Consider the following 20212-nt stretch of genomic DNA (forward strand, 5'->3'; position numbering starts at 1 on the left):
TCCCCTGCCGCAATCAGACAAGATAGCTGGGTACGTCTGCAAAACTTGTTTTTCATGTGGACGTTTTTATTAAAATGGCCATAAATACATACATAGGTCATTTTCAAAAATAGAAGATTAAGACATCTGGCTGTTTTGAAAATGGACATTCTGTAGAAAATGCCCCTCCACCCCTTCCTCTCTTCTAGGTTCCTATGTGCCTGTCCCAAACTTTCTTGAATTCAGTTACAGTTTATTTTTAAATCACCACATCCACCAGGAATTCTGAGTTGTTGCAGGTTGGGGACCCATGTTTTTTTCCCTAACAAGAATAGCCCATGTTCTTCTCCTGGATGAGAGGATGATTGCTGTAAAGTTTCATTGCAGTTGCTCACCCTGTGTCCAAATACATAATGAACATACTTGAATCTTGATGTGTGTAAATGGGTGGGTATTTTTTGTGGTATTACTTATGCACATATTTGCTGCACAACTTAGCTGTCCTTTTTAAAAAAATACCTTCTACAATTTATCTTCAGGTTGAGGATTGTTCTAGCATTGTTCATCGCGTAATACTTATGTCACTAGCAGTATATCAAGAATAATAAATCCAATCCTATAACAATGGGTACAGAGAAATTCAGTACATACTGACATTGCCTTTTGGAAAAGAATTTCACGGTAGCTGTGAAATAATAATCTTACAATTTTTTCACAGACTTTTAAGGTGACCTATTGAATTGAAAATTGCAGTCTGATATGAAGATCGTACTTCTGGGTAGGGCTGAAGACCCATCTGTTTATTGTCTTTCAGCTTCTGCACAATGATTCTGGCAAATTCCTCTCCTTGGTTGTCACACGTATCAAGAAGCTGTCTCACTTTTGCAGCCCTTGTAAGTTTTGTGCTGATTAGTTCATAGTCCTCTTTCATGATCAGTTCTCTGGACAGGAGGGCATCAAGGCACTGGTTAAGGCATGCTTCAGTCATCTGGTTGACAATTTCTTCTCTTTTGCCTTGAATCCAGTGGTGAGCTATCCCTTGCTGAATGGTCACTAATGAGAAACCTGTAAGAAACAATGCAGATAGAGCATATTCTAATTGTATAACCAAATCGTTAATGTTTAAGACAATGAATTTGCAATGAAGGAATTATGATTTATAAAAATCTAGCTTGTTTTTCTACGTTGCCACTGTTTCTCAGTTATTGAGGAAGATGGGATAAATATAATTATTAGTATCCAATAAGCAGCGCTAATTGGCTTGTTATTCAATAAAATTATGCGCAGAAATTGGGCACATGCCCATACTTCCACATGCTATTTTAGCACCTTATATACATGTAGGACTAGGCCAAAACGGGGCTTCTTATTTAGCATTTAGTGCATGCTAATTGTTAGTGCACCTTAGTAAAAAAAGCCTCAGGTGAGCTAGTGGATGATGTGTCAAGAGTATATTTCACTAAACACATTATTCAATGTCGACCAAGAAAATTATACATGTCCTGTATAATCCCTTAACAGTATACATATTATAGAGCCCTTTCTATAAATATTTGTAGTTCAACCCCTTTTCCTCATGTAGTCTATATGTTTGTCCTTAAATGTCACTGTAATTAAAACTAAATGTTATTTGAAAATCCCGTTTTTTAGTAGATTTGTAATTCGCTTTGAAATATTATTATAAGCGTTTGCATCAAATTTTAATAAAGATGAAACATGTAAGGTCTGGGCAATTTTGAAACAAATAAACAGCTTCTGAAAACTTTGCTTGTATTTAAGTGCTACTAGCAGACACTACATAGCCTAAACCCAACTCCCCTCTTCTCCCGTTCTGTCTCTGTGGACAACAATCTCATCCTCCTTGTCTTGTCTGCTCACAATCTCGGGGTCATCTTTGACCTCTCTCTTTCTCCGCCCAGATATAACACATTGCTAAAATCTGCCACTTCTTCCTCAATAATACAACCACAATTCGACCTTTCCTCTCTGAGCACACGGCCAAAACTCTTATCCACACCCTCATCATCTCACACTTAAATTACTGTAACTCGTTACTCTCAGGTCTTCCGCTTGGCCATCATTCTCCCCTTCAATTCATCCAGAATTTGGCTGCAGGATTCATATTCCGTGAAAGCTGCTATACTCACGTTACCCCTTCTCGTAAAGTCACTTCACTGGCTTCCCATCCATTTCTGAATACAATTCAAACTCCTCTTGCTGACATACAAATGAAGTCACTTGGCTGCCCCTCATTATCTCTCTTCACTTATCTCCCCCTATGTTACCCCCCCCCCACGAGTTCTGCTTAGCTGGTAAGTTCCTCCTATATGTGCCCTTCTCCACCTCTGCCAACTCCAGACTCAGTCCCTTCTATCTTGCTGTGCCGTATGCCCAGATCCTTATGGCGGCCTCTGTCTCTGGAAGTGTTCAAGTCCAAGTTAAAAGCCCACCTCTTTTGAGAGTGCTTTCAACTCCTAACTCTTCTCACTTTGGGTTCTGCTTCCCCAACCCTAAATGTCATGTCATGTCTGACCAAGTTAGATTGTAAGCTCTTCCGAGCAGGGACCACCTAATGTCAAAATGTACAACGCTGCATAAACCCTTCAGCGCTACATAAAATATTAGTAGTAGAGGCTCCAGATCTTATACCACATGAAACATAACTGGGAGAGGCTATTGCAAATGTTTTGTGGGTGTGTTGCTGTTCATGGTATCCCAGCAAGTGGAGCAATTCTGTGTTGGGGTGTACATGTGTATTTGCACGACCATGAATATCCCACCACACAGCGCTGTCCCCAGAATCCCAGTGGTCTGTTTGCAAGAGAGTATTTTTGTGGTGGAATGTCCGCAGAGCTCCAGGGCGAAAGTCCCAGTGCAAGAAGATCAATTCTATGGCAGGATGCAGGGACCCACATTCCATCTACTGCCAACAATCATCATCTAAGCAGATATATATTGATATATATATAGATAGATAGATAGAGAGAGATAGTAAAGGTAGAGATAGAAAGATAGTAGATATCTATATATATATCTATATCTATCTATCTATATCTATATCTATCTATATATATATATATAAAATCGGAGGTATGTATGTGTGTATGTATGTATGTATGTATGTATGTGTGTGTGTGTGTATGTGCCGCGATCACGCAAAAACGGCTTGACCGATTTGAACGAAACTTGGTATGCCGATCCCTCACTACCTGGGGTGATATGTTCTGGGGGTCTCGCGGCCCACCTGCACATGTGGGCGGAGCTACAAACAGAAAATCAGATTTCACCCATTCATGTCAATGAAAAAATTGTAAAAAGCTGCCATTCTCACAGTAATTCCAACTACCTGGGGTGATATGTTCTGGGGGTCTCGCGGCCCACCTGCACACGTGGCGGAGCTACAAACAGAAAATCATATTTCACCCATTCATGTCAATGGAAAAAATGTAAAAAGCTGCCATTCTCACAGTAATTCAAAAATGGCTTGACTGATTTGAACGAAACTTGGTATGCGGATCCCTCACTACCTGGGGTGATATGTTCTGGGGGTCTCGCGGCCCACCTGCACACGTGGGCGGAGCTACAAATATAAAATCGGATTTCACCCATTCATGTCAATGGAAAAAATGTAAAAAGCTGCCATTTTCACAGTAATTCAAAAACGACTTGACCGATTTGAACGTAACTTGGTATGCAGATCCCTCACTACCTGGGGTGATATGTTCTGGGGGTCTCGCGGCCCACTTGCACATGTGGGCGGAGCTACAAACAGAAAATCTTATTTCACCCATTCATGTCAATGGAAAAAATGTAAAAACCTGCCATTCTCACTGTAATTCAAAACCGGCTTGACCGATTTGAACAAAACTTGGTATGCAGATCCCTCACTACCTGGGGTGATATGTTCTGGGGGTCTCGCGGCCCACCTGCACATGTGGGCGGAGCTACAAACAGAAATTCACATTTCACCCATTCATGTCAATGGAAACAATTTAAAAAGCTGCCATTCTCACAGAAATTCAAAAACGGCTTGACCGATTTGAACGAAACTTGGTATGCGGATCCCTCACTACCTGAGGTGATATGTTCTGGGGGTCTCGCGGCCCACCTACACACGTGGGCGGAGCTACAAACATAAAATCGGATTTCACCCATTCATGTCAATGGAAAAAATGTAAAAAGCTGCCATTCTCACAGTAATTCAAAAACGACTTGACCGATTTGAACGTAACTTGGTATGCAGATCCCTCACTACCTGGGGTGATATGTTCTGGGGGTCTCGCGGCCCACCTGCACACGTGGGCGGAGCTACAAACATAAAATCAGATTTCACCCATTCATGTCAATGGAAAAAATGTAAAAAGCTGCCATTCTCACAGTAATTCCAACTATAAAACACTTTCTATGACACTATAATCACTAGGGACATCGTTTCTATTCTACCACGGACGCCATACATATAGAGTTTGTATGTTCTAACTGTGTTTGTAACTGTTTCCTTCATGCACCCCAGTTCATAATGTTATTACATTACATGAGTACTCACATATGCTGAACTAGGAACACAGGTTCCATTCTGAACCGGGAAACAACTGCATGGAGTTTCTTTTCAACCTGAGTTTCCACATATTGAGTTGTTTTAATCAATACTGGAACTTTTGGATGCCACTTATTCCAACAGATCTTCCTTTTCAGTTTAAGAGATTGCAAATTCCAGTGAGACTTGCATTCTCTATCACAATCAACAAATCACAGGGACAGACTATTACATACTGTGGAGTGGATTTAAGATCCCCCTGTTTTTCCCATGGACAACTCTATGTTGCTTGCTCAAGGGTGGGTTCACCCAAGAATTTATATGTTCTTGCTCCTGGAGGTGAAACTAAAATTGTTGTTTATAATCAAGTTTTGTGTTAGTTGTATTGTATTCATTTTGTCAAATATTTCACATTATAATTTGATTATTGTACTTTTTATAAAGCTGTAAAAAAATAATTTCATTCACCACTATAAAGTATCTTTATTTCAATCCATTTACTGTGTTATTGCTATAATTAAATACCCGTGCAACGCCGGGGCATCAGCTAGTATATATATATATAGAGAGAGAGATAGAGAGAGCATAATTTGTTCCAGAAGCATGCTTGTAAACCAAATTACTCGCATATCAAAGCGCGTTTCCCCATAGGAAGTAAGGGAAACTCCCTTGATACGTTCCCACCCCCCTACCCCAGCAGCATTGCTCCACCCTCCCAAGAACCGGCATCGCTACCTTCCCGGCTTGCGAATGCCCGCCCCCCCCCCCCCGTGCAAACCGGCACCATCCGCCCAAACAGCATTCAGCCTTACTCCATCTGGCACCGGCACGCAGCCCACATGACATGCCGGTGCCAGTGAAAGAAGTTCCTTCCTCTTGCCTGGGCTTTGAGAATCTCGGAGAGAGCGAGAACCAGAAGGCCTTGAGCATGCGTGGGGGGGAGGGGGAGAATCAAGTGAGTTTCCCTTACTTCCTATAGGGAAACTCGCTTTGATATATAATTAATTTGGTTTACAAGCATGCTTCTGGAACGAATTGTGCTCATAAACCAAGGTTCAACTTATATATATATAGAAAGATATATATATATATATATATATATATATATATATAGAGAGAGAGAGAGAGAGAGAGAGAGAGCGAGAGATAGAGAGAGAAAAAAGAGAGATATAGATATAGATAATTCAATCATAATAAAATCCTAAGTGCACATGCGCATTTCTAATGCGTGATCCCTGCCTCCATGATCCTTAGCAGAGACATTGTAGTACAGCGTGCGGTGCGTGCGCACGTGGCATTTTGTAGCACGTGCGGTGCTTTCCTGAACTTCCTCTACCTGGAGCCTGCGGCAGTTTGTGTGCCGCAGTTTCCCTGCGTCAGACCCTGCCAAGACGAAGAGAAATGCTGCACAGGGAAGTAGAAAGTGAGGGAATGTTGCTGATGCTGCACAGGGAAGGGTGGGAAGGAAATGCTGCTGCTACTGCTGCACAGGGAAGTGGAGGGGGAGAGGGAAAAGGGGCCAGGGAGCAAACTTGCTATGCTTTGGTGGGAAGGGTGTGCTGGGGGCAGGCAACAATCTTGGTTTGCTCTTGGAAGGGGGAGACATAAGGGGGCCACGGAGAGAGACAGAAAGATAGGCAGGCAGTGCACGAGAACGAAAGACAGACACACAGAAAGACAGCGAGCAGGGAGAGACGGAAAGCAAGAGACAGACAGGGGGACAGGGAGAGAGACATACAGATACATCTATTCTAGCACCGGTTAATGTAACGGGCTTAAAAACTAGTGAGATAGAGAGAGATATACCTGATATACATGATCCTGTAGAGGATAACCTATCAAACCTTCCAGGACTGTATACATCTGAAGAGTCCAGGTCAGACAGATGATATTTATCTTCAGCTGGCAAAACTTTAGCACTTTGAGAACACGTGTTTCCATTCAAATGTGTCTCTGTAGCACACAGAATTATCAAGACATAGAAAACAACCATAAATTATTTTAAACTATTAGTCATGATAGCATAACTTTCAAACAAAGCATAAATTATACGGTTGTCTAGTTATATCGATCAATGTTGGACTGCTATAAATTTAATAAAATGTAACTTTTTTTACTCACTAAAAAATATACACTTATTTATGAGCTTGCTTTATTTCTCTTTTTGAGTGATACAAAAGCTAATTGGCATCACATAAAATTATATGTAGAAGTTTACATATCTCAAATCAGTGGGTTTAAATTTATAGAAACTAAGGCAGACCTTTTTGGAAATGGCTTATATTGTTGGGGACTTTAATAAGAGCGCTTATTTTGGAATGGATTTATTAGTTATGATATTTTTCAAATTAATAAAAATGAGGTTTTGGTACAAATTTATGTCTGCTGCTATTTTTGGCCATGTATTGATGATATATGGTATGGTTTTTGGTGCAGATTAATGAAGTTTTTGGCACAAACATGCTTTTTTTTGTTTGGCATGCGTGCATCAATGATGGGTTTGGTGCAGCACAGTGAAGGGGAAGAGAGAGCAAGTCGTCCCCCTTCACTGCACCAGAGGGCAGATCGCGTTCGGCGGGAAGCCCTGCTCCCAGCAGCCGTTTATTCACCTGGCCTGCCTTCCAGCCCTCTTAAGGGCTCAGCAGACAAGGCCATCTTCAGCCTCGGCACAGTGAAGGGAAGGGAGATCGAGCCGTCCCCCTTCACCGCACCATAGGGCAGATCGCGTTCGGCGGGAAGCCCACCCCCAGCAGCTGTTTCTTCACCTGGCCCGCCTTCCAGCCCTCTTAAGGGCACAGGCTACCTCCCTCGTTACCCGATCCGCCTCCCAACCCTTTTAAAGGCTCAGCAGACAAGGCCACCCCCCCTTTTTCTCCCGGTTCACCTTCCAGTCCTCCTAAGGGCTCAGTGAACCAGGCTATCCTCTAAATAAAAATAATAAGAAAAAATAAATAAAATTAAATATAATATAATTAAATTAAAAAATAAAATAAAATAAATAAATAAAAAGCTTACTCCTAATCGGCTCATTAGCCAGCGCCCTTCCTTCACTTTTTACCGGTCTATTTACCTTTGTCTTATAATCTCTGCTATCTAGCAGCTTCAGATCAGTCACTGTGGTTTCCACTAATTTTCATCATGAAGCCACCTCCTTGGTTCCTTCTTCTCTTACTCTGTTCATTTCTCAATACTACAAAACCTCTCTCCCCAATATATTTGACTCTACTAGTGTTAGTGAGATCTGCCCTGGCCCCAGAGCAGGTGCGCACCAGAAATTACCCCTTTAAAAAACCTCTTGAGGTGTTAACCATGCTTCTTTAAAGCCTGTACCTACTGCCAACTTGCCCAGTCTTGCCTCTGACTCCCTCACTCCAGTCCCGACACTATATTGCAATGTCAAATCAGCATGCAACAAGACTCAAATATTAAATGATTTACTAGGGGATTTTGATCCTGGATTCTTGTGTATTATGGAATCATGGCTCGCAAAAGATGATTTATTTACACAAAACAAACTCTGTTCCCACTGGCACAACTGGGTAAACCTCTCTGAGACTACCTACTGCTCTCTTGCTCCCCTATCTACTAAAAACGGTCTCCTGCTCCCATAAGGTCCACAGAGAACTGAAGCAGAAATGACAAGTACTGGAGCGTAAATGGAAAAAAATCTAAATCGCCTGCGGACACACAGTCTTGGAGGGACAGTATTAAGTTCTATAATACAGTACTAAAAAAAGCAAGGAAGAATTTCTACAGTGATAAAATCACCAGATCCAATAACCAGAGCAGTACATTAACATCTGGCGCTCCTTAACCTTTAAAAACGACTCCTCTATACTCCCCTCCTCTCCAGCAGTAGACGACCTAGCAAAATTTTTCAATGAAAAGGTTGCTACTATAAAAAGCTCTTTTTCATCAGCAGTCACTTACAATTCTCTGGTGCCCAGCGACACTAACCCTATCTCAGTAGACAGATCCTGGACAATCTTTGAGCATGTATCTGAAGCTCAGGTTTCTAAATTGTGCCACAAATTAAGATCCTGCAAATGTGCCCTGGACCCGATTCTTTCTTACCTATATGAGAAAATTCCCACACAGGCTATTTCATCTCTCACCAGGACTTATAAACTCTGCTTTACTATGAGGCCTATTTTTCGTAGAAATGGGACACATTGCCTGACCCCATTACTGAAAAAAGCCGATCTAGACCCATCCTCACCATCTAGCTATCATCCTATAGCGAATATTCCTCTCCTGACCAAAATGCTAGAGGCTATCATATCTACTCAGCTCTCATTTTATTTACAGATTCTCCATTCTCTTACCTTGCCAATATGGCTTCAGACCCAATTTCAGCACCGAATCCCTACTGGCCTCATTAATTTCAAAGGTTCAACAACTATACTCTTGTAATAAGTTTGCAGTCCTATTACAATTTGATCTATCTGAGTCCTTTGATGTTGTCCACCACAATATTCTAATTTACCAACTTTCTGAGATAGGCATTGATTCCATAGTCTTAGACTGGTTCTCGAAATTCTTACGATCCCGCTCTTACACTGTTAACATGAATGGCACCATGTCTTCTTCTTGGAAACCATTATGTGGAGTCCCGAGGGACCACCTCTGTCAGCTATTCTTTTCAACATCTATATGTCTACTTTGAAACTCTTCCATCTATCTCCCTTTGAAACATTATATACATATGCAGATGACATCCTTGTCCTTCTTGAGATAGATTCGAACCTTACTAACCTCACTGAGAATATAATAGCATGCATAATAAAACTGCAATCCTGGGCCCTCACTGTACAAATGAAGTTGAATGAGTCCAAAACAAAACTACTTTGGCTCGGCCCAAAATTAGATCAGCTACCCACGCTCATTTCATTACTTTCTGGTCCCACACTGCAGATTGAATTCTCAAGCAAAGTTTTGGTCATCATTATTGACTCTACACTGTCATTTAATGACCATCTCAACTCTCTGGTAAAAAAATGTTTTTTTAATCTTCACATGTTGAGAAAAGTGAGTTCCTGCTTCCACCAACATTTTGCTATCCTTGTTCAATCAATCATTCTTTCCAGACTGGACTATTGTAACTCCATCTATCTATGTCTAACCAAGAAAAGTCTTCAAAGACTTCAGCGGATCCAGAACACTGCGGCTAGGTTGATCGTCGCAAAACTTCACTGGCTTCCAATAATTTCTAGGATTCACTTTTTAATGTGCCTGCCTAACATTCAAGATCCTGCATGGCATTCTTCCTCCCCTAATTCCACTATCTTGGAATTCTTCGAGACCTGACACTACCAGATCCACCCAAAAACTTAAACTATCTTCCCCCCCGTTAAAAGACATCATCTATGCGGGAAAATTAGGGCAGTCTCTTTTCTTGCTGCGGAATCTGGACTCCTTCCAATTATTTCGAAAGCATCTGAAAACTTGGCTATTCTCAAAAATGTAAATCTCGCTACCCTCTTTATAATCACTAATTTTTATTATGTCTTTCCTTCCTTATATTAAAGTTCCTGTAAACCGTGCTGAGCTCTATCTTTATGGAGAGGATGCGGTATATAAACTTAAGGTTTAGTTTAGTTTCTCAATGATTATTGAGAGTCTTTGTAGTGTTCCATCATATTTGATAGTTGAAATGGACTACAGATTATGGTGGGAAAATCTGTGACTGTTTTGAATATCCCCAATTGGAATCTTGGGGAAATATAAAAGATTAATAAAGCTGTTTTTTGTATTTTTTTTAAATCTCTTTTGCTTATTTGTGATAAGATACCACCTTTTGGTACCTTTTAGGATTGGTGGTCTCTTTGAATATTTTTTGCAACTGTTTGGAGATGCTGACGAGCTATGTATTTGTGAACAAGTGAAAAAGAACTGCTGGTGATGCTTGGTTTCAACTTATTTAGTCCAGATATCCTCACTTTATTTTGTACTTTTTAAGAAAGGACGCCTCAGCCCCACCGCTCCACCGCAAAAAATCTTTTCATATCGCGGGAAGTCTGATGTGGTGCTTCATCTCGGTGAGCTGTACATTATATTATATATAGTTTTTTTGTAGGGGGGTAGCGGTTTACAATTGTATATTAATGGCTCCTTCCTGATTTGTTCTAGGGAGACCCTTGAAAAAGCGCAGTTTTGTGCGAAACATGTCGGGTCTGGCTCTCCGGGTGTTGGCTGAAATAAATTAAGATAAGTACTGTCTTAAGATGTTGTAAGGTTTAAATACTGTAAAAAACATAAAGACAAAAAAGATTGACTAGAATAACATTACCTATTGAAAAGACAGCCAATGATGAAGCACCACATCAGACTTCCCGCGATATGAAAAGATTTTTTGCGGTGGAGCGGTGGGGCTGAGGCGTCCTTTCTTAAAAAGTACAAAATAAAGTGAGGATATCTGGACTAAATAAGTTGATATAGATTTACTGATAAAATAAAGTTTGGATATAATACGATTGGTGGCCAATATAATGGTTTCAACTTATAGCATATTTCTTTTGGATGTTTACATAACATTGAATGTATTGGTTCATTTGACTCCTGACAGTCAGTAAAGTGAAGCTCAGAATAGGTCCAACGGTTGGCCACCAGGATGATCTCAGGACTCAAGGATATCCCATATGAAGAACATCTAGGTAAGTTGCAGCTATACTCTCTCGAGGAACGCAGAGAGAGGGGGTGACATGATAGAGACGTTCAAATACGTTACTGGCCGTACTGAGGTGGAAGAAGACATCTTTTTCCTTACAGGACCTACGGCGACAAGAGGGCATCCGCTAAAAATCAGGGACAGGAGATTTCATGGTGACACTAGGAAGTACTTCTTCATCGAAAGGGTGGTTGACCGTTGGAATGATCTTCCACTTCCGGTAGTTGAGGCCAATAACGTGACTGACTTTAAGAACAAATGGGATCAATATGTGGGTTCACTTCAAAGAAGAACCTAGGGGGGAGGGTTCTTTGAGTGGGCAGATTTGTTGGGCCAAAGGCCCTTTTCTGCCGTCATATTCTATGTTTCTATATTTCTATACTGTGAGGCCTTTGGTGCTTTTCTTTTTTTTTTTTGCGTTTGGAAATGCACATCTTTGATATTTGTATAAACAAACAAAAAACACAATAGAGGAACTGGAATAAACCATACAATGCACAAATATTGTACTCCAGATATCTAATGCTGAGTGTATTACCAAATAATTCTGCCTGAACACAAAATTATTTTACCTTCATGCAATATTTACAGCACTGCCTTTTCACACATAAGCTCTTTGTGTCCTTGAAGTTATTGCTATTATGGTTAGGTTCTGAGTGTGTTTTTGCCTAAGTTTGTGCATAGTGTTTTGAAGTGGAAGGACTATGTGTTGACCTTAATGAGGCAAAACAAAGAAAAATCCAACGAGTCTGCAGTAAAAAGCGAGCACCAAAAACAAGAAAGAAACTACAGATGGCAATGTACAAGGACAGGAATCTTTATTAAAAAACCATATACATTTGTAATCCTTTAAAAGTGACTCTCATATACATGGAATATGGACCCTACATGGAGGAAGGAGTGTAACATCTCGGACCCCTGACGAAGGAGTGTACATCTCGGACCTTACTGAGGCAACATCAAAACTTTAATGCAATTTTAGTTTGTCATAGCATTAGACTGGGTTTTAGGGTTTAAACTATGAGGCGCAACTGCCTCTTGAGAGATCTTTAAATACAGCTGAATTGTTCCCATAGGTATGTTGGCTGAGGGTATGTGGGAGGTATAAGAAAGAAGAGAGGCAGATTGGCTACAGGCATCTATGAAGGCATAAGCATCATCTACAAATTTAATTTATTTTTCCCAAGTTTACAGTTTAATTTTTTGCCATTTTATTCTTTGGCTTTTGATACATATTTATAAGATTCAGACCCTGCCCGCTTCAGCCTCCTCAAAATAGATGAGCCACCAACCACATATGGCCCACAGAACCTGCAAGCCAATTTTCAAAGGGGAAACTCTTTATGGAGTTTTCCTTTTGAAAATCCAGGCTGACCAAGTTCACAGATATAAAATATCCTCAGATTTCGCACATTATCTACAGAGATTTTAAACTTTCCCTCTGTGCTCTGCCTTCCCCTCTCTTCCCATTCCTTTTTACGGCTTTTACTACCTTCCTGGTTGAATTCCAGAGCATACTGTATATACTCGAATATAAACCAGGATTTTTGGGCCAAAAAATTGGCCCAAAAATGGGGGTCCTGGTTTATATTTGGGCCAGTGCCCAGACTTATTGCAGGCCACTGCTGGGCTGCCAGGCTCTGCACCCTGTACCCCATCCCCTCCCTATCGTACCTCTCCCTCTGGAATCCCTTGTGGTCCAGAGGTATAGCGGGCAGGAGCGAGCGTTCCGTGCTCCTGCCCTGCTACTAACCTGGTCATCGCTGCCACGAGTTCCTGTTTCAATTGCTGAGCGGTACAGAGTAGGAGCATGCTTTTGTGCTGCTGCTTGGCGCCGAGTGGTTTCCTGAGTGGCTCCCACGAATTTGCAGGAGCCATTCAGGAAGCCCCTCAGTGGCTGAAGCTAGAATTTGAGGAAGTGACCGACAAGGTTAGCAGTGGGGCAGGAGCGTGGAAAGCTTGCTCCTACCCGCTACACCTCTGGACTACCAGGGATTCCAGCGGCAGGGGAAGTACGATAGACAGGGCAGGGAGGGGGGACAGGGTAGAGTGCCTGGGAGGGAAGAGGGCTGGGTGCAGTGCCTGACAGGGAGGGAGGGGACGCTGGACACAGATCCTGGCAGGGCACGGCACTTGAATATTAAGCTGCCTAACTTAAATTCAAGTCAACCATTTATCCTCCTTTTTTGGGGAAAAAATGGGATTTCGACTTAGTTTTTACAGTATTTACAGTTATTATGCTTCTGAGTAAAAACAAACAAACAAAACAACTCCTTTAAATGTATTACTTAGTAACTTTATGGCATGTTCCCTTGTCTTTGCACTTTTAAAAAAATAACTCACATTTATTTCACTTCATCCATGATTTTATAGATCTCTATCATGTCTCTCCTCACCTATTTCTTCTCAAAGCTGAAGAGCCTTAACCTCTTTAGCCATCCCTCATACATGAGTCATTCTAAATCATTTTGGTCATCCCTCTCTGTACCCTTTCCTAGGGTCAACTAGAAACGCTCTGCATCTAGAGCAGGTAGAGACATTCCAGAAATATTGCCTTTAAAAAAACATAATAGAGGACAGCTCTCTAGAGCTATTTTAGCTGCTACAATTGAGGCAGAAAAAAATGTACTTGACTGTTAACTGCAACACTACAGATAATGAAGGCCTTATCTGCCAAAGTGTTTGATCATTTCTAAGGTATGACTCTTGAAAATAAGTACCCGATTACTGTGGTATTGCATCTGATACTGAGAAGGTTAATACTGTGGAATTGGATCTCTGTAATTTGCTGAGAAATGAAGCAGCCTGCAAATCTGAGAAGTGCTATCATACTGTAAAATATTCCTGGGCTTTTTTTTTAAATCAAACTCCTATAGAGCTGTGCAAAGGTTCTTTTTTAATGTTATTTCTAACTTTTCCCCAAAGGTCTGCAATCTCCCACAGTCGAAGCTGTCCTTGCAGAGAACCTCCACAGCACGAGGGTTAAAACCACAAACGCAAAGTCTGAAATAAAACACGAGCAGAAAAGAAAAGAAAAGCTCCTACAGCCTGACTTGTAGGAAGAAAAACTGATGTTCACAGGAACAGTGATGAAGTAAGAGGGGAAGGAGTTAAAGCCTATGAAGTTTGAGGCTCCTTACAAAGTCCTGCCAGGTAGATGGAAATAACCCACTGGTACTGGAATGAAGTTGGATTGTACAAGAATGTATGCTTGGTTCATTGGCTGGTCAGGTTTGTTGTGTATGATGAGGTTACATATAATAATGGCAGCTGGTTCACTGCATTCAGAATACCCTTAAGGACCATGGCCAATATGGCGTAGGGTCCTTGAAATTCACATTTCTTTACAAAATTAGACTAAATTTGCAGATTCAATGAGGTGGGCAAATGTGACCTATAGAACAAACTGTTTGCATCAATGAAAGAATCTATGTATTTGTGTTTTTATTGATTAGTCATTGGGTGGGTGGGATAAAATGATTGCTCATGTATGTCTGTAAGATGAATGTGCTTTTCTTGATTAATTATATGTTTATATACTTGTGTATTGCACTGTTAATATTTGGAAAATCAATAAAGAATAATTAAAAAAAAGGAATGAAAGAACAACCACCACGAAATGTGTCAACCACAGAAAGCTGAGGGTTGTGCTCGTGAGGATAGCTAAATTAATGGTAGACAAAGCAATGAGGCCAGATGGTGAACATCCGAGGGTGCTTAAGGAACTTAGGAAACTTCTGGTGGCTCCACTGACTGACCTTTTCAATGCATCTCTAGAGTCGGGAGTGGCAATGGAGGACTGGAGAAGGGCAGATGTGGTCCCTCTTCACAAAAGTGGAAACAAGGAAGAAGTAGGGAATTACAGGCCAGTAAGTTAGACTTCTGTGGTAAGCAAATTAATGTAAACACTTTTAAAACAGAAAATGGTGGAAGTTTCTGAGATCTGGTGGATTACAGGACCTGAAGCAACATGGATTCACTAGAGGTAGGTCTTGTCAGACAAATCTGATCAATTTCTTTGACTGGGAGACCAGAGAATTGGGTAGAGGGAATGCACTAGATGTGGTGTGTATTTAGATTTTAGCAAAGCCTTTGACAGTGTTCTACACAGACATCTAATAAATAAACTGAGTGCTCTTGGGATGGGCCCCAAAGTGACAGGCTGGGTCAGGAACTGGTTAAGTAGAAGACAACAGAGGCTAGTGGTCAGTGGAGATTGCTCTGAGGAAAGGGATGTTACCAGTGGTGTCCTTCAAACACTCCTCTCAACCCTGGCTCTAAATGAGCAGTTAACCAGGTGATATGCATAACATGAGACAGGTGTCAATATCAATGTAGAAATTTTCCACAGTATACATGCAAAATATTGAACACACAGACTTTGAAGGCTAAACACACATCCAGCCCTCTCGCTGCTGCTCCCATATACAATTATGTGAAAAAATTAGGACATCCCATGAAATAGTCAGTTCTTTCTTAAGAAATGTTTACATATCGATGTTTACCTGCAATTATATCACTTTCTTTTCCAGAGGAAAAAAAAGAGAAAGAACTGAATATTTCATGGGGTGTCCTAATTTTTTCAAATGACTGTACATTTAGGCCTGGATTCTCAAACCGGAGCTGGTAGGGACCCATACCTCTGTTAAAAACACCGCCCAAATGGTATTTTAATCCAGATTTAAGGCGCATATCGGTGCCTAGAAAATTGATGCCAGAATTGCAGCCAACAAATGCCAAAGCAGGCGAGGTCAACACCGGAAGTGGCATTAGGCAGATTAAAGCTCTTACATAGGCACGATTCATGCACAGATAGGCGCCAGAAATGTAGGCCCAGAAAACCCTGGCCTGCATATCTGGGCACCTATCTTTCGTGTCGGCGTGATTTCAAAACTGGTGTCAATGCATGACTGACACGCGATCGGCAGCCGCTTTTAATGCGGTTGCCGATATTGGCGCCGGCTCAAGGATCCAGACCTTAGTGTGCAAATGGTGCCCAACCCTTTTAAAACGACCTATCTAGACTACAGAACTCTGCATGAAGAGAAAATGGGTGGAAAAAAGATCACAAAAAAAGAAGAGATTATTAAATCGGATATTTTACATACCTTGCAATGGGATGTTATCCTGGGGTGGAGGACATGAATTTTCCATTTCTGGTGCAGGGTTTGGAATATAACTTGCACCACTCTCCTAAAAGATTGCCAGAGAAATCAAGGTAATAGTGCTGATTTCAATGAACAAATAAATACAGTCTGGTTTACATAAATAGTTAACCAAAATGACTCAGATACAGTGAAAAATCAATGATGATAGATAGTAACACTGTCACATAAATTAATGCATGATGTCAAATTGTGTAATGTCCGAACAACACAGGCTCCACAACAAGTTAAATAGAAGGAAAAAGCCTCAGAAAAGGGCCCTCCCACCTCCACAAAAGTGGTTGAGCGGTCACCTCATTGGTAAAAAACCTTCATCAAAGTTGAAAAAGCTCTGTGCTGTGAAAAACAAAAAAGGATAGATGAAAAACTATTCAACTTATCTGCAGCTGATTGGTGGGAGGGCCCTTTTCTGAGGCTTTTTCCTTCTACTTAACTTGTAGTGAAGCCTGTATTGTTCTGACATTACACAATTTGACATCAAGCATTATTTCAAAAAACGTTATACATTCACCAGTAAGGCTAGTAAGGTATAACTCCCCGATCCATGTTTCAAATGATAGTGGCCAGTAAGGCACTCATTTTCAAAAGAGAAAAACATCTCAAAAGCAGCACAAAATGGATGTCTTTCAGCTGATTCACGGCTTCCTCTGCCGGTTCCAGAGCCGCAATCAGTTTTTTTTTTGTTTTTTTTTAAAGAAGGGTGCAGCTGTTGTGCGTGTGTTGTGTGAGCGCACAACATATAGAGAACAGGTGCGCCCATTAAAAAAAAAGCCAGCCTCAGCTGAGCTAACAGCCTCTGCTCTTCCAGCCAGCCTCAACAAATATTTTTTAATGGACGCTTCTGTTGTGCTTGTGTTGTCTGCCTCATACAACACATGCAGGACAGCTACCGACAGGGCCAGACCTGCTTGAAAATTTTGCTCCATAAAAGAAGAGACATTCCCTTTTCTGCATTACATGGAGATCTCATTTAAATACTAATGAGAATTTGCATAGGATTCTTGGTGGCTACTATATGGATAGGTAGCACATTTCCAAACGTGTCTCCTTCTGCAAAGCAGGGTTAATCAGAGGCCATCTGTCTTCAGGGGTCAGCGATAAACTGCTTCTCAGAAACAAGGAAGGCTCTGCTGTGCCCTGATTTGTCTCAAATGGGCCTACCCTAGTAACTGGTAAGTGTTCAGCAAACTCCTCAATCTTCTGCTGAGTATAAGAAAGAGCACTACCCTTCCCCAAAAGTCCAGGGAGAGGTTTATGTAAAGATTTGCAAAGGGGTACAGCAGACAAGCCCCCAAAATGTAAAGTTGCGGCCCTACAATCCGCCAGAGGTCCTGGGTTCAGTACCCTCAGCAGGAAGTGAAATTATGACAATGATAGCCAAGAATGGTTGCACAAAATATATTGTGTAGAAATAGGCTTAATATAACAGAGATGCAATGCTTATAAGAAATATATATCATATATTTGCTTGGTACTAAAGTACAGAAAAATATTCTATTATAGAGATAGAATAAGGCTTTTACAAATACAAGATAGATTTAGAGACTGCTTGTGTGTGTCAAGCCAATCAGGGCCTTAGGCTTCTCCCCTTTTATCAAGGATATAGAGGAAGGAGCCTAAGGAAGTTCCTGATTGGCTCATATGCCTAAGACCCCTCCCAAGGGGAGGGGCCTGAGCCAAATAGGGCCATAGGCCCCTCCTCATGCAGCACATGATGAACTGGGATAGCAAGGCCTGACATTGTAGACTTGGTGGCCTCAGAGAAGGAGGGACTGAGCATCCCTCCTACTCCCAACTTAAAAAGTATGAGGAGGGAGGGTTTGAGGGGCAGGAGGAGAACCTCTGACAGGAGGGAATGGGCATCCCTCCTGCCTTTTTTATGGGGGGAGGGGGGTGATTGGCACAGGGGACCTTTGTGGCAAGAGGGAGTCGGCATCTCTCCTGCAGTTTTGCCACGGGGGTGTCATCAGGATGGCAGGAGGGAGTGGGTATCCCTCCTGCCATTTGTTTTGGGTTGGGAAGGGGACAACAGTGGCTCAGGGGCACCTTGCTCGGGGATGGGGTAGCTGCATTTGTCAGGGGTCATCGGGGAGGGCCATCAACGGTGGTGGGAGACTTTATTTCAATTTTTAAAAAATGGGCTAGATATTTTGCATGTGTGAAAAAAAAAAGAAAAGGAAAAAAACCCAGGTAGACCTGTTGGTAACACATCCCAGTCGGTTTTTATGATCACTAAAACCCCATTTGGAATAGCCAAGTAATGTTAGTGCATCATTCTCTTGGCTATTTTGCATGGGGTTTTTGCTAATTTGCATGGCCAGATTGGAAAATGGGCGATCGAGGGGAAAAACACAAGGTGGGCCATTTTGTGCATTGGGTTGGTAACAGTGATCTTTGCTAAAGCTGTGACTTTAGTGCATCTAGCCCTATCTGTGCCAGAACATGCAGCTGGGCCATTCTCTACCTTAAGCACTGGACCTTAGCACATCTATTAAACCTCTGGATTGTGCCAAAGGTCTCTTGTTACTCTTAAGCACTGATAATTTAGAAGTCATTTAGGGAATTCTAAAGATGAATGGTCTATCTGCACTGACATGCCCCAAGATCAGATCTGTTTGATATAATCTCCCATAGGCCTTTGCTGACATTGGTTAGGCCAACAGAAAATGCTGACAGCTAGCAATGTAAGGCTGACCTGATAGTTTCCTCGGTCTTTTCTTAGGCATTTGCTAGCAGGTAAAAAGGAGAGAGTAAGAGTGCTGTACACATGTCTACTCTCTATGATGCCATCTTGCTCCTGCTGTACTGTTGTTTCTGTTTTCTCCAGAGGAATTGAAAGCAGCAGTACAGGAAGCTGAAGTGCTTCCTTGGCCCAGTGTCCTTTCAAGCATCTGAACTGCCCAGTTCAATCACTGGACCAGATGAGGCTCTGGACCAAGGTACTGGAGATATAGGGTGCTGAAGTTCCTGGCCACTGAGCTCATTGTCAGTGCTTCACCTGGTCTAAAGCTTTCTCCCCCTTCTCTCTTGGTCCAACATTTCTCCCCTTCTCTCTCCATCTCCTATTTCTGCATTGTTCCCTCTCTTCTCTCCCTCCCTCCTCCTCCTCCACAGCCCTCTAAACATTACCTTGCTTGTCAGTAGCAGCAGCATGCACAGCAAACTGCTTTCGGCCAGCACTGGGTCTTCCCTCTGCCATGTTCCGCTTGCAATTTCCTGTCAGCAGGACTGGCAAGCAAGGTAATGTTTAGAGTGCTGTGGGGGGAGGAGGAGGGATGCAGAGAGGAGAGGGAGCAATGCTGGATTAGGGGCTTGAGGGAGAAGGAGAAAGCTTAAGCTTTGGGGGAGGGAGCGCTGCCAGGGGGAGCACCACAACTGAAGTTGGTTCACGGCGCCTTATGCCTTTGAACCAGCCCTGGCTCTGCACAGTTTGCAATGGTGCAGGGTAACTTTCTGGACATTTCTGATCACCTTTTTGACTTCTAGACCCCAATTACAGTACAGTTCAGAAAACTTTGGGCAGTTGGTAACCCCCAACAACATTGATACCTGCTAAAACATGTGAACCATAATAAAGCTAAAATAATATTTGTTAGCTTGAAATAGTTTATCGGAGATTATAACATGCATTTAATTTCCAACTATGCATTACACTTCTCCCTCCGTATTTGCGGTTTCGGCACTTGTGGTTTCACATATTCGTGATTTTTCTTTGGGGTGACTCTGCCCCCCAAAATTACATAAAGATTAAAGTTCCTTTACTTTTGCTGTACTGTAAAAAAGGTTTAGAGGGGAATAATCGAAAGGGACGTCTAAGTCTGTGTACGTCCATCTCGCAAGTAATCCAAAGTTAAAAAGAGCCTA

General features: G+C 41.8%; 1 protein-coding gene across 2 annotated transcripts in view; it reads right to left on the minus strand.

The window, feature by feature from the left end:
- Positions 1-421: 421 nt before the first annotated feature.
- The window catches only part of RIPK2 (receptor interacting serine/threonine kinase 2), a 67456-nt gene continuing 47665 nt past the window's right edge, over positions 422-20212 (minus strand). For both annotated transcript variants that reach the window (XM_033934543.1, XM_033934544.1), the window contains exons 9-11: positions 16292-16376; positions 6323-6469; positions 422-1044 (exon numbers count right to left, since the gene is read on the minus strand). In XM_033934543.1, the coding sequence (XP_033790434.1) occupies positions 692-1044; positions 6323-6469; positions 16292-16376 (585 nt within the window). In that variant the 3' untranslated portion in view covers positions 422-691. The remainder of the gene's footprint in view (positions 1045-6322; positions 6470-16291; positions 16377-20212) is intronic.

This window comes from Geotrypetes seraphini, chromosome 2 (assembly GCF_902459505.1).
Source record: "Geotrypetes seraphini chromosome 2, aGeoSer1.1, whole genome shotgun sequence".
Lineage (NCBI taxonomy): Eukaryota > Metazoa > Chordata > Amphibia > Gymnophiona > Dermophiidae > Geotrypetes > Geotrypetes seraphini.